At 43.1% G+C, this 15,524-nt stretch overlaps 1 protein-coding gene across 1 annotated transcript in view; it reads right to left on the bottom strand.

Moving 5' to 3' along the window:
• Positions 1–815: 815 nt before the first annotated feature.
• METTL24 (methyltransferase like 24) overlaps positions 816–15,524 on the bottom strand; it is a 69,521-nt gene continuing 54,812 nt past the window's right edge. The window contains exon 5 of the mRNA XM_063124786.1: positions 816–2,049. Within this exon, the coding sequence (XP_062980856.1) occupies positions 1,735–2,049 (315 nt within the window). The 3' untranslated portion in view covers positions 816–1,734. The remainder of the gene's footprint in view (positions 2,050–15,524) is intronic.

Below are 15,524 nucleotides of genomic sequence, written 5' to 3'. Positions count from 1 at the left end.
TGGTCCCTTCTAGTAATAATAGTACCAACTATTGTACCTAGTTCTTTACCAAGTCATTTTAACATGTGTTTTGTGATAATATCACAACAAATGTGATATTAATGTGAGACAATGCACACTGTAATGACATGAGGAGACAGAATAAGTTGGTTTAGATTGGGGTAGACAGCTTGTGGCCTTCCGGTTGATGTTGGACTGCAACTCCCAAAAGCATAGTCAATGGCCAGGGATGATGGGATTTGCAATCCAGTAACAGCCGGAGGGCCCCAAGTTGGCCATCCCTGACTAGCTAATATGGACGAAGAGATGGGAAATAGCTACAGGGCAGAATTTTTCAGGAGCAGCCCTAAGTACTCTAAAATTTAATTCTACCCTGGGCATAATTTTGTTCTCTTGGGTTCCTGATAAAATTCAAAAGAGCTAATAGAGTGCCCAGTATTCATTCCATTAGCATGTCCATTCCTATATTTCCCATAATGATGTACATCAGATAAGATGTTCATGTACCTTGAATACAGTAGATAATATGGTTAGCTTTGATTTGTTTTGTATGACTCTTAGATCAATCTTCTTGGTATTTAAAATACATTGGGGGATTTAGACCTAGATGCTTGGATTTCCAGAGTTTGGCTCATAACTAAGAAGATTAAATTAACAAATATTGAAACTGAAAATTATTCAAGACCAGAAAAACATTGAATAATTTTCATGTTAAATGCGCCATGTTGAATTTTAGAATTACCCAAGACTATTTTTGAATATGGAATATTTTTTTCAATACTGAAACATTTCTCTATAACAATTAAAAGTCTACATTTCTTTCCTTACCTCACATAGAAAGCTGTAAGAGTTGTGAAAAGCAAGCAGAATTGCTGCAGTAGCCTTACCTTCTGAATGGTGAATTGCAGAAAAGAGAGACTGGGAGGAGAGCAACCCACTTTGCTACTGGAAGGCAAAAAAGGGGGCGATGTTAGCGTTCACTGTATTTGCTAAAGAGAATTGTGGAAGGAGCAGGGTGAACTGATGCAGACATGTCTGCATCAGCCACTTTACACACAATACAAGGGGCGACACTCATCAACGGTAAGCAGAAGCGGCACGAGGAGGATGGTGCAACAGAAAAGAAAGACACATGTTGAGAAAGGGCTGTCACCTGCAATGAGAAGCAAAAAAGACATAAAGGCAAAGGCGGAATAGTGTAAGGAAATAATCATCCATAAGCCAGGAAGCAAAGATGGAAAGAAAATAATACGGAAAGTTAAAGGGGTGGGAGGGACATACTGAAAAGAGTAAATGTTGGTATCCTTTGTAGGAGAAAATCCAGTAAGTCTCAGCCCCACCCATGGCTCCAGAAGAAACACTCTGTATTTTAAACTAGTTTGTGCTAAAATCTTTTCTGTTCAGCCATGAAGCAACCACTTCTATTCATACATTTTGTGATTTTAATCAAAACAACAGGACAAAGGGCATGATCCACAACTCTGCATAAATGAAGCAAACAATATATTTTAAATTCAGGCTTTTCCCTTGTTCTAGGAGATGGAAGATGTGCCTTTGCATTTTGGGGGATAATGCTGTGTGTGTGTGTTGAAATCTTCCTTTTATGGATGTTAGATATTACGGCTTCTGTATTTGCACATTTGCTAATTTCTGTCAGCGTCTCCAAAGTCACATTCAATGATACCGCTGAAGGGGATGATTCACAGTTCTATTCTGTAGGCTCACAGATGCCCTCTATTTCCATCTTGTATTCACCCAGCTCAGTCTATAACAGCTGCTTGCATTGAAGGCTTCCCTTTTTAGAAACATCTGTGGTTTCGATAAGTCTTTGTAAGTATGAAAAAGCCTGAAGTCCTTCAGTTCTAATTCTTTGAGAAGGCTGTACCAGTACCGAACCACAGTACTGTCGTTGCCACTGACCTCAAACCCAGGCCAATGAACGTGGATTTCAAAGACCAGTTGTCCTATTTGTTCCACAGTGTCCTCCAGGATCAGGTTTTCCAAAATTTTCCACTCTGCACTTTCCATGTCTGCTTTAAGGACATCTATCTGCGACAAATAATGACAGGACCGTGTGAAAGTTCAGCTGGCTACAATGTAAATTAACTCTCATGTGTCAGAACTGTGCACTTAAGTTATTATGGATCATCGGAAAAATAGAAAGGCAATTTCCATGTGATGAGAGACTAAGAGGATTTATGGCTCTTCAGGGTGAAGAGATTGCAGAGGAGATATATAAAATAATGAGCAATCGAATGACTAGATTGGAAAATGAGACCTGCATATATTATTCTATATACCCATAGCAAACTCCTACTCCAAACTCATATTCCTTGTGTAGCCAAAATGGCCTCATCCATGCACAACAGGGAAGTATCAGCAGGCATAGGGGAATCCCAAAATTTACAAAATTACAAAATAATTTCAAAGAAAAATGGGGTTGGGGGACCCAAAAACAACTCAATGAGGACTGAGCATGGTCAGGTACCACAGAATATTACTTTAACATTAGTTGGAGTGAGCAGCAGGACAAAACCAGTGGAAGGGGGCGTGGAATGGAATAGCCTAGAAGAGGGCATGGCTGGCTGGAAGGGACCCTGAATATGATAATTTCACATTGCAACATATATATATATATATATATATATATATATATATATATATATACACACACACACACACACACACACACACATATATGTTGCAAAGTTCTGCTTAGATCTATTCTCACTTATTCACCATCATAACAATACTGTAATGCAAACCATTGTATTCTCATTTTAAACATGGAGAACATCAAGAGGCTAACTTGCCTTGGCAATTCTGAAAGCCCATTTGCATGTCAGAACTTGAACCTATATCCCACAAATATTCAACAGCCACTGGAATGCACAGAGTCCCCTTTCATATAATGCAAACACTATAAAACAATGAACAGCATGCAGATTTGTTTTAAGGTTCACAGCCACCACCATACAGTGCATATTTGATCTGCGGAACTCACTGCTTCTAAATTCAGTGATGGCCAATTGCACAACTCAGATCTGATAAAACTCTTGGAAGATGTCCACACTTGTGTGTTTACAGTAGGGAATACCAGTCCAATAAGTGGTATTTCCCACAGTGATCATAATAGTGGAGCTGCCATAAGAATAGATGTGAGAAAGACGGCTGATGCACTGGCCAACACCTTGTCAAGAGAGATTTCCCGTATGTTTCAGTGGTTCTTCTCTCTATGGCTTGACTGAGCAAAGTGCTATCTGTCATTTTCATGGGCACTAAATTAGTTCCCAAATTCACATACACCAGTGACAATTCCAGAGGTTGTAAGCAACCTGGTGCTTAACGCCCATGGATAGTTTTAAGAAAGGGAATATTGTTCTTCATGATGAACCTCTGCCTTTTCATTGTCCCACCTGATGAAAGCAAATGCCATTGTCACAAACCAAAAAATAAGGCTTAATAAAGTGGGACCCGAAAAGCAAATTTCAGATCACATCCACATTTGCAATGAAAAGGATTTCAAGCATGGTGGCTGGAGTTATTCCTCTGGCTACTGCTCCCCCCCACAAGCCACATTTCCTTTACCCTCAATATATTTCAGGCCTAGTACAATAAACAGCACAGGAATAAGTAGCGGAATGAAGCAATTTTTAGTCTTGCTTGTTTCAACAGCGGAGCCAAGCATGCAGTGAGCCATCTCTTAAGTGAAATCAAGTGCCTTTAACTTTGGCTGGAACATGACCTTGCAGAAACACAGTCAGCAGAGAAGTGACAAGCAAGTAATGACTAAGGAATACCTCACCATGGTAGTGGTGATAATCCTCCAGCCTACTGAACTGCTATTAAATATTCCAGTATGGCACATTTTGCTTATGTTGGTTGTTTTATTATGCTCTTCATGGTTTTAATTTTTGTGAACCGCCCAGAGAGCTTCGGCTATTGGGCAGTATAAAAATGTAATAAATAAATAAATAAATCCTGAGATCATGCAAGGATACTTAAAAGGGCTAATATGATTATAGATTACCATTTAAAACGGTGCTGAAACAGTCCCTGGGGACTGTCTGTCGAAGAACTGAATGACATGCAATCTCTTCTAAGGAAGAAATACAAACATAATTTAGGAGAGTGTATGTTGCACAGATGTTTGCTGAGTAGGTTAATTACTGCAGGACAACTACTGCAGATTCATCTCACACACAAAAAAAATTCCGGGGTTGTGTGTGATGGGAACTATTAATGCTGCTGCTTTCCCAGACATGTTTTTATAGGAATTTCCTTATTGTGCATGAAGGGGGATTGGGAACGCTTGCGTGTATTCTTGTCAGACGTTTGCTGCCTTCACCCAAATCCACAGCTGTCTTTTTATGTCTTCCGAAAAGGGAGGGGGAAGGCCCATTTTGGACGACAAAGAAAAGCACGCACTCATCACAAGCCTCCGTATTGTGATCACTCAGACTGCCCTCTCAATGTTGCTGTGCTTAATCTATGTGCGTGATTTTGCTTCAACAATAATTCCTCAGCATCTATTAAGTCTCCCTACAACAATGAGGCCAGTGCCGGCACGGCCACCTCCTTGGGGAGGATGCTTGAAATTGCGCCACAGACCCAACGTCCCCAAGCAGTGAACTATTTCTGCACAGCAACCCACTCAGTGGATCTGTTTTCTCCAGGGCACTCCTTAAATGTCTTAGGTCCACCTCCTCCCATACCAGCCTGCTTGTGCCTGAAGACCCTCTGGAGTCCCACCTATGTGCCCCACCTATGGTGAAAGCATGGAGGGCTAGGACAAGATTTAGGGCGTTCTCAGTGGCCCAACTCATATCTGGAAATACATTCTAGCGCAGGGCTGGCAACGAGGCTGCAGGTTACATGCAGCCACCCCACTGCCCCCAGCCCTCCAAAAAACATTTTGTTTTTTTTAAAAAAACACCCCCAAAATTTGACTTTTTCAGTGCTCTGTAAATTCCTTTTTGAGAGATGGGAGGACGGGAAGACAATCTTGTAGAGGCAAAAACTGCCCCTTGACCTCCCAAAGTTTCCACCCGTACTCTAGCACAACACCCATAGCATTAACTGCCACAGCTAAGACTAATAGCATTGTGCTAGAGGTCGCTTCCACTCGCACAGCGTAATTTATGTTTGCGCTAGTGTGAACTTGGATGCTGCCTGTTATTTTTTATCAGTTCTGTCTATTATCCATTCTTTCTACCTCCACTGTATTTTGTTTAAGACCTGGGTTTTATGACATTGTGATCCTGATTGCCGTAAGTGATGTGCATGCATTAGAATGGCAGGGTAGAAATGACTGGATGCAGAAAGAAAAATGGTCAATCCATGCTGTGAGCAAAGGCATGTGGTGTGCTCCATCGCAATAGCCACATTTTGACAGAATTTAAAATGGCCACTATATGGCATCTGTACAGTATCAGTATCATCATCATCATCATCAACATCATCATCATCAGAGCTACTCTCCAAATCACATAAGGCCCTGTACATCCAACATGCAGCATGATACAGGAGCAAGCCATATGTCCTCCCCTCTCTCAGTAATAAGTAGGACATTTTGAGTACTGTGCTAACGTACATATATTTTCATACACAGGTAGGCCTCATTCACATGATCCATCTACTCATGTGAAAAGGGCTGGGTGGATCACAGGAGGCAGGGCCTGTGTATAAATGTTTGTAAGCCTTCATTCACACAATTAGCAGAGGGAAGGAGAGGAGATACAGCGAGCAAGGCCTAAGACTCACTTTCATGATCCACCACATAAAGGACGTACAGCCAGGGTCTGGGATGAACCAGCCCTACAATTAGAATTCCAAGAGAAATTGCATCACAGTTTTCATTTGCTGGAGAAACAGCTGCATCTGATGCTAACAGCTGCTAGGCAGAATGATACAGGTCTACAGAGAGAGAGGAGGATATGGAAACTCATTTACAGTAATCTTGCATTATGCTTGGTGAAATGTTATGAGCATCAGAGACTCCACTTAAATTGTTACTGTGTTAGTGCAGTGACCCAACCCACACTCTGCACTTTCAAATGCTAATATTCTTGTGTGCTCCTTAACTATTTTCTAATGTATGTGACCTGAGGGAAGGAATCCCATTTGATATGTTGCACATCTTAAAAACTTTTCAAAGGAACTGAAGAACACAGACCCACCCTGCTGTCTGAATTAAATACCCACATTTCTAACCATTATTGAGTGGATTTAAAGTATCATTTCTCATGTCACACTAACCAGAACTATGTATATACTGCAATGTAAAGCAAGTGGGGGTGGGGGAGAATCAGTTGCAAAATTCAGCTTGTTTGGGATATCTGTTCTGACTCGTGTGTTTTTTAAAAAATGTTTATCTTATGATTTTGAAGCTGATTACGCTTGAAGCTGCCCAGTGAAATCTCAGAAATGAGAGGTATATCATTTTCTTGCAGAACACAATGTTCCCCATGAATAGCAGAACACTACAATTCTAACTGCACTTGGAAAAAAGGAAAGGAACCTCTCGTGCAAGCACTGAGTCATTACTGACTCTTGGAGGGATACCAGCTTTCACTGACATTTTCTTGGCAGGCCTTATAGCGGGGTGGTTTGCCATTGCCTTCCCCGGCCGTGATTACTTTCCCCCCAGCTAGCTGGGTACTCATTTTACCGACCTCGGGAGGATGGAAGGCTGAGTTGACCCGAGCCGGCTGCCTGAAACCAGCTTCCGCTGGGATTGAACTCAGGCCGTGGGGAGAGTTTCAGCTGCAGAAACTGCTGCTTTACCAGGCTCATAAAGGAAAGAAACCTCTCATGCAAGCACTGAGTCATTACTGACTCTTGGAGGGACACCAGCTTTCGCTGACGTTTTCTTGGCAGGCCTTATAGCGGGGTGGTTTGCCGTTGCCTTCCCCAGCCGTGATTACTTTTCCCCCAGCTAGCTGGGTACTCATTTTACCGACCTCGGGAGGATGGAAGGCTGAGTTGACCCGAGCCGGCTGCCTGAAACCAGCTTCCACTGGGATTGAACTCAGGCCGTGGGGAGAGTTTCAGCTGCAGAAACTGCTGCTTTACCGCTCTGCGCCACACGAGGCTCATAACTGCACTTATAAAGGAGTAAAACCCACTGACAAAAGTGGGACTGACCATTGAGAGAACATAAGAAGAGCCCTGCTGGATCAGACCAAGGATCCATCTAGTCCAGCACTCTGTTCACACAGTGGCCAACCAGCTGTTGGCCAAGGATCAACAAGCAGGACACAGTGCAACAGTATCCTCCCACCCATGTTCCACAGCAACTGGTGCATATAGGCTTACTGCACATAGCCATTGATAGCCTCCTCCTCCAGGAATTTATTCAATCCCCTTTTAAAGCCATCCAAGTTGGTGGCCATCACCACATCTTGGGGTAGTGTATTCCAGAGTGTAACTATGCGCTGTGTGAAGAAGTACTTTCTTTTATTTGTCCTGAATCCCCCACCAAACAGATTCATGGGATGACCCTGGGTTCTAGTATCATGGCAGCAAGAGAAAAATGTCTCCCTATCCACATTCCCCACATCATGCATGAGACTGCACTGCTAGAGGACTATAAACAGATTAATAACGCATTTATGAAAATGTCTTTCCAGGGGGGGAAATACCACTTGGCTTTCCTCCCTTTCCACTCTTAGGCTGTTGTATCCTGCCTTTGGTGTTTCCTCCTGCACTCTCAAGTGAAAGCCAAAAAGAGTTAATGGCTCTGCAGTCATGTGGATGAACAGTAGGCAATTCACACATTATGTGTGACATTCACAGCATTAGTAGGAAGAAGAAATGAAAAACAATCAACCATGCTTCTGTTCATTACATACCAGAAAGTTTTCATAAGAAAGACAACGTTACTAAGAGATGGCAGTGAGTAACCAACTCAAAATGTGCCACTCTGTGTACTGTTCACATGCTCAACACGCTTAAAATAAGGATGAGGGGGCCACCCAATAGATTGACATTAGCTACAGCAGCACAGAAAGTGGCTCATGCTGCTGCAGCTAAAGCCCAAACAAATGACTGGCATGTAGGGTGGCTATGTGTCCTACTCTACAAAGGACAGTCCTCTATCTGAAAGGATCTTCTATTTGAATGACTGTGCAGTCCAATTCCAGTTGAAAGAAAAGAACCTTAACAAGGGAGAGTGGGGAAAGGCGGGCTTGAAAATGCCATCAACAGCATCTTGATTTCTAGATTTGCATCTACACATATAAATTAGCATGTGCATATTTTAGGCAAGGCACATCTGCAGTTCATGTCAGGGTCTATCATACAACCTGGAAAAAACGAGCAGGTCATAGGAATGGGATGGGGATCTTATGGCCCGTAGGCCAGATTCAGGATGCAACTAAATTTCATCCAACCCAAGGCGAAACCCAGCCCATTCTGGCTCTCTAGCCCATAACTGCACCCAGAATGCCCAACAGAGCAACTTGAACCCAGGCACCAAGCAGTTACTTGGAACGTTCAGTATCCAATTGCAGTTGCATGTCGCTTCTCTAAATGTTCAGACCACCCACTTGCAAAAAAGAAAAGAAAAGAAAAAAGGATCCAGGTGGTACACGCTGATTTAAGCCCTGCAATTTCTAACAGGAGTGGTGGTTGTGGCCAATTAGATCCGCGTCTTTTCTCCTCTGTCCCCCTCTCCACCCCAAACTCAGTGACCTGGCACTGCTGCCTCCTACTCCTCCCCTTATACCCACTCACACCACGACACATCCACTTTGCCCCGAATCCCTGGCATTCAGTGTGGGGAAGCAGGGATGGAGATACAAGAAACGAAAGAGAAGAAATCCACAGCTGCAACTGTAAACTGCCCCCCCCAAAAAATGGTGGCAGAAAGAGAAGGAGAAAGAAAAGAAAAGCAAGAAAAGTTCTGCCGGCCCTTGGTTCTGGCTCTGCCCATCATTGTCTCTGGCCCCCAATGTATATTTCCGATGGATCAATGTGTCTTCATAGCGAAATGTTTTCCCACCCCTGCCAAATAAGAATGTGCTGGTTCTATGCCTTAAGCTCTGAGAAGGTAGAATGCTTAACAGCAGGACACTGTAACTATCTGAAATATAATGTATGTTACTGCTGCCAATTACCCCTCCAGGGAAAGAAAAGAATGTTGTTTTAATGATTCTCTGCCATTTGCCAGAATTCTGCTACATGCATAACCTGTCTGCCTGGTGCTATGTTGTCATTCTTTCGCACACTGATGCTGGGTTTGGGAGACAAAAGAGAGAGAGAGAGAAATGCGAAGGAAACTTGCATTAAATTGTGAGCTGGATAACAACTGGAAGGGAAAGTGACAGCATCTCCCCACTGTTCCACCCATAGTGGTGGACACTGGTGCTACTCCTTGCTACAAAAGCTAAAAGGAAGGAGCCAGAGCCGGAACCGACTCGCCACACAGAGTCTTCTGAAGCACCAGTGATAATCCATATCCAATTTTTTCCCATTATAAAAATAAATTATACCCTGAGTGCATTTATAGAAGTACAGAATGAAACACAATGTGACAACTGGCCCCATAGTAAAGGGAGAAGATGCAACTGCAAGGTTAATGGAATCTTTTTGATATATCTGGCGTTGTTGACCTGAGAGCCATTTAAAGTTCCCTACAGAGAACAATCAGTCGAGAGCGAGTATCTGAGAGGAGCTATTTGTCAGGGTTATTCCACCACTTACGCAGCCACCCAGGAAGGAACAGCAATTCACCACACACCTCAGGTTTCCTCCACCTCTGCACTTACAAGAGGTCGTACCTCCAGCATTTGGATCCAAAGAGACAGCCTTCCCCAACCTGGTGCCCTCCAGGTGTGTTGGACTACAACTCCCATCTTTCCCCATCACCATAGCCATTTGCCCCACTTAAGAAGCTTCTGTACAGATGTAGTCTTTCACAAAATCGAATCATACTGTGTGTATGTCCTCACACTCTACCTGACACCTTGGAAACTTCCCTGTTCTAAAATCTACATCATTCCAAAAGCTTTCTGGTGGTGTTGATGCGGGGTGCAGGCATGGGGGGGTACTAAAGATCAGCCTTCCTAAATCCGGACATGGCCATAGTCAGGGATGATAGGAGCTCTAGACCATCAACATCTGGAGGGGCACGAGTTGAAGAAAGATAAATTCTAGAAACCCTGTGGACTCCAAAAGCCTTTGTAGTAATTATTACGCTTTTCTTATTTATATTTCAGTCTTACTATGACTATTATTGCACGAAAGACAGCCTATTCATACTCTGCCACATGAACTAAAGTTCACATGCTATAAAAATTGAAGTGTTTCCCCCCTCTCTTTAAAAGCTAAAACCTGTAACTGCCTCTGCAATCACTCATTAATAAAGCTTGCCCAATGCATTTACCTGTCCCATGGGGTTTTATCAAAGCAGTCCATAAAGCTGGAGAAAATATTTCTGCTAAAAATACGCACAATCCAGCCCAAAGGAAGGCATTGATTTCCAATAGGAGAGAGCTGAGCATGTGCTTATTCTCTCACTTAAGACCTATGCATGGACTCTGCAGTTGGAATGAAGTCCTATTGTGTTTAATGGGGCTTACTTTCAGGTAAGAAGGTATAAAATTACAGCCTTAAAGTGCTTTACATTTTCTGGATCATTTCCAGTCTCTCTAATGGCTGAGCATTTGAAACTCCTATGAATCCAATAAAAAAAATCTTTCTCTCTCTCTCTCTCTCACACACACACACTTTAGCAATGTAGTAGCATAAACAGAAAGATATCAAACTAGTGCAGCCCTCCCCAATGTGGGGTGTACGGATGTTTTAGACTTCAACTCCCATCAGCCCCAGACAGCCTGGCCAACAGTCAGGAATGCTGCAAGTAGCCCTCTGAAATATCAGAGTTTGGATGCAGAATCTGCCTTCCATGAGAAGCAGGACTCTGCTTGTAAAAGGTCCATTTACCCAGTTTTTTATGATACTCCTATTTCTCCCCACAGCTCACCCCATTCAGCAAGGTCTCCTGTCTCTCTGTGTGTGTTTTTTTTGGGGTAACATTTTAATCTAAGAGGCCCATGCTAAAAGACAAGTTATTTAAAAGGCCTGAGTGATTAAAAGAGTCTTCATCTAGTGGTGAAAAGACCGTAAAGATAGTTCCAGGTGATATTTTCTAGGAAGGCTCTTCCATAGACAGGGTGCCTCCACCAAAAAGGCCCTCTCCCTAGTGGTCACCTGCTTCACTTCATTCGGCAGAGGCACTCACAGCAGACCCTGGAAGAAGATCTTAAGGTTAGAGAAAGTGAAGGCAGTCTTTCAGGTACGTTGGTCCCAAGCCATTTAGTTTAAGGCTACAAGTTAAAACAAGCCCAGAAATGGGGTCTTCTTAGTGTGATTGACAAAGGGTTGGATCCTGATTTACTTCAGCCTCTAATGAGAATGCTATTCACCAACTTGAATATCAGAATTGATTGCAAAGTGCAATACCCTTGAAATAAATAAACAAATAAAATTAAAATAGTACCAAAATGAACCTGTGTTGCAGAGGGCAGTTGATTTTACACAGCACAAAAATCACCCTAATATGTCTATCTGTCCACTTAGAGCCAACACTGTGTGACAGGACTTAATTTAATCTAATGAATGTTCTGCTAACGTCTGTAATGGAGAAGAAAAAATATCTGCTCTTTTGAAATTATATGGCAGACACAGCTGGATTCCTCAGTATACCGGATGTTTACATAAAAGCATCAATGATTTACAGTGAGCCCTTGTTCCTCCTTGTTGCAGAAGAACAAATATTTGCAGCTTGTTTATGCTGTTCTGGTTTTAAGTAATATGGTACATTCGCACTGTGTAACAAAACTCAAGTAGGTTCTCATTCTCTCTCTCTCTCGCTCTCTCTTTTTAACCTAAAGCTAAGTTAACATTATAGGATATTTGAAATGGTTTGCCTGGAGCTAATGTGCATGGGGTGTTTATTTATTTCTTAGCACACTAAAAAGTATGTAAAAGGTTGCAATCAGCTGGTATTGTATTGCAGTTCAGTATCCAGTATTATTTATTTATTTACAATATTTATATACTGCTCCCCATTGAAAATTTTGGAGCAGTGTACAGGATAAAATAAAATAAAACAGAATAAACACTTTAAAATAGATTTTAAAAGAAGCAAAATGTACAGTAAACCGTATTATAACTGGCATTAAATGGTTTCATTCTCTCCCTGTACCCCCTTCACTGAGCAAAGAAAACTTCAAGACAGCTTTGACAAGGTCAGTTTCCGTCAAGAGGAAAGAGGACTAGAAACTTGTGCTGTTGCTCTATTTGCACTACTTATTTACAACTGGATAGACTCAGCAGGCATTCCAGAAGCAAAATGACACAGACAGGGATCATCATAACAACATCAATCCATGCTCCTAAACCTGCTGCCTCTTCGAGCATCTCCTGGCAACTGAGCCAGCCAGCCAGCCCCCAGCTGCTTGCTTTCGCTCTTCTTGCCCAGTTTCCCAAATAAATTCAGCACTCCTATGAAACTGAAAGAAGAGTGGCCACCTTGGCTGCAACAGCTGGTGGATCGTGGTGGTGAAAAGCATGAGCCACAGAGTACTCAAACTGGAAGATCTTCAACTGGCCACCAGCAAGTTCAGAAAATAGGCAACCACATGCCTTCTAGCTATTTTGAACATAGCTCCTCAAATCCTTGACTACTGGCTGTGCTGGTTGGGGGTTATAAGAATTGAAGCCCAAAACACGTCGAAGTCAGCAAGCTGTCTCCTCCAGACAAGACAGTATCTCTGTCACTGACAACCCAGCTGCAGGTATTACTGGATGATACTGTGGATCTAGAACAGTCTTCCCTAACCTGGTACGTTCCAGATTTTCTGGACTGAAAATCCCATTAAACCCAGCCAGTATAGCCAATAGCCAGGAAACCTGGGAACTGTAGTCCAAAAAATCTAGAGGGCACCAAGTTGGGGAAGGCTTATCTAGACCCATTTGCATCTGATTTCTACCCTGGTTTGGGGACTGAGATGACCTTGGCTGTCTAGTCAATGCTCCACACCAGGAGCTGAAAAAAGAGATTTTAGCTCTGTTGGCCCTGCTGGACCTCACAGCCACTCCCAATACCATCAACATATCCTTCCTCACTGTCAGGCCAGGATGGGGTATGGTGGGCATTGTTTTATGGTGGTTCTGTTCCTGGGGGGGGGGGCAGGCATAGGTTCCAAAAGACAGTGCTGAGCTATGTCTGCTTGATTCCATGCCGCCCTCTGCCTCACATTGTCCCTCCTTCTCTCATGCTGCTTAAAATGTACATGAAAACAATGGGGAAGATAATCTGGGGATCAGAGTTCAATGAAATGATACCCAACAATCTTGCTCTTCTTTCCATCTCATTTCTAAGGAAGCCGTGGAGATTCTGAATCCATGTCTGGATGTGGGCTACCAAACTTTATCCCAACAAGACTTGCGTGCTGTTGGTCAGTAGGGCTACTAATATAGACTCGGCCTATTTTTGGATGGAGTTGTGTTCCCTTTGAAACTCCACGTTCCTTGTTTAGGAGCTGTTTGGGAATGTTCCTGATCCAGCCTCAGCCCTGGAGTCTCCAATGAAGACTGTTGGAATACTTTTGCCCAGTACCATCTTAAGCTGGTGCACCAGCTGCATCCATTTCAGGGGAAGGCAAACCTAAAAGAACTGGCCCTACTATTAGGCAAAATGAGGCAATCATCTCAGGCGGCAGATGCTGAGGTAGCAGTGGCATTCCTCCTAAGCCCCCCAGCCATTCCCCTGCCTTGAGGACAGTCAGTCGTGCACACCCTAAGGTGGCGTGCTGCCTTCATATGTGATGGTAAATGTTCTCCTGTTGCTAGTGTTAAGGTAAGATTCAACTGCCAGTCAGTTTCTATAGGTGGAATAGGTGGGGGTGCCATTTTGTCCTTTGCTTCAGACAGCAAGTTCTCTTCAGCTGGCACAAACTGGAGGTTTGTTTGTTTAGACATGTGACTTCTCTTTTATACCATATTTACTGGCTGTCAGTCCATTTCCAACATCAATTCAAAGTTCTGCGTATTACCTTTAAAGCTGTAAAATGACTTGGGGTCAGCGTACTTCAGGGATCATTTTCCCCCGTAGGATCTTGCCAACCCAGTTAGTCTGTAGAAGAATCTCTTCTGCACATGCTGCCTCCGAGATGCAGTTAATGGGGACTTGTGAAAGGACCTTCTCTGCTGTGGCACCCAAACTGTGAAATTTCCTGCCCCAAGAAATCTATCTGGATGGATACTTCTTGGCTGATTTTTGTTTGTTTGTTTTTGGTGCATATTCCAGTTGGACTTTGACCTGATCAGTTGCTGAAATTATTAATTTTGATATTCTTTCATCTTAACTGATTTTATCTGCTGTTCTTGTTGGTGTATTTTATTGTTTTATTATTATTATTTATTTATTTATTTATATAGCACCATCAATGTACATGGTGCTGTACAGAGTAAAACAGTAAAATTTTTGGGGTGTGTGTTTTTAATTGTTTGATCTGTGTTTTGGGGAGTATTTCAATTTGCAATGGAAATTGAGGGATATAATTTTTTAAAAGAAATAAATACATCTCTCAGCCTCAGGCCTCCCATCTCTGATATGGAGGTAATACTAATGGCTGATCCATCATAGCTATTCTAAAGCTTTCTCAAACCGTTTCAACTCAAGCCCCACTTCTACACTTGTGTTATGAGCAGCAGGGCATAGCACCAACCATCTCCTTAGTGCATGAACATGATGTTGCTCTTGCATTCAGTTTCCCTTATGCTACCCTCCGCCTCGCCTCTGGCCTAGCAACTGGACTCACCAGATGGCTCCAGGAAGAGAGCAATTCTTTCCTCTTGCTACCACTCACACAGTTCCCTCTTGAGGGTTTTTGGGAGGGGGAGCACCCCACTCACGGCTTATCTTCCAAGAACAGCAGCCCCAATATTTATTATCTCCATACAAGTGTTTTGAGCCCTGACCCAGGAGGTCCTACCTCAAAGTTAAAGAAACCAGGTTCTAAGGCAGCCTTCTCTAGCCTGGTGCCATCCAAGGATTGGGGAAGGCTGTTGGACTGCAAGTCCCACCATTCCCAGTAAGTTGGTTGGGAATTATGGGAATCTGGGACCCAGATTGAGGAAGGCTATTCTAAAGCAGAGATGGGTAACCTCCAGCCCTTTGGCCAAATTGGCTCATGGGGCCGCAGGTCATCCCCCCCCGCCCAAAGCCCGGAAAGGTGATCATGCTGCATGCTACCTCCAACATCAGAGGCAGCATGTCTCTGTATACCAGTTGCTGGGAGCAGGAGCAGGAGGCACTATTGCACTCATGTCCTACTTGTAGGTTTCTCAAAGGCATCAGGTTGGCCACTGAGTGAACAGAATGCTGGATAGACAGACCCTTGGTCTGATCCAGCTGGGTTCTTCTTACGTTCTTAAGGTGAACCGTGATAACATGTGAAATACTTCAAGCACTTAGGAAAAGTTTAATGGAAATATGGAGGAGGAATATTTTA

The sequence above is a fragment of the Elgaria multicarinata genome, chromosome 4, assembly GCF_023053635.1.
Source record: "Elgaria multicarinata webbii isolate HBS135686 ecotype San Diego chromosome 4, rElgMul1.1.pri, whole genome shotgun sequence".
NCBI classification, from domain to species: domain Eukaryota; kingdom Metazoa; phylum Chordata; class Lepidosauria; order Squamata; family Anguidae; genus Elgaria; species Elgaria multicarinata.
The sequence above is the reverse complement of the archived record's forward strand: the minus strand, read 5'-3'. Positions and strand labels throughout refer to the sequence as shown.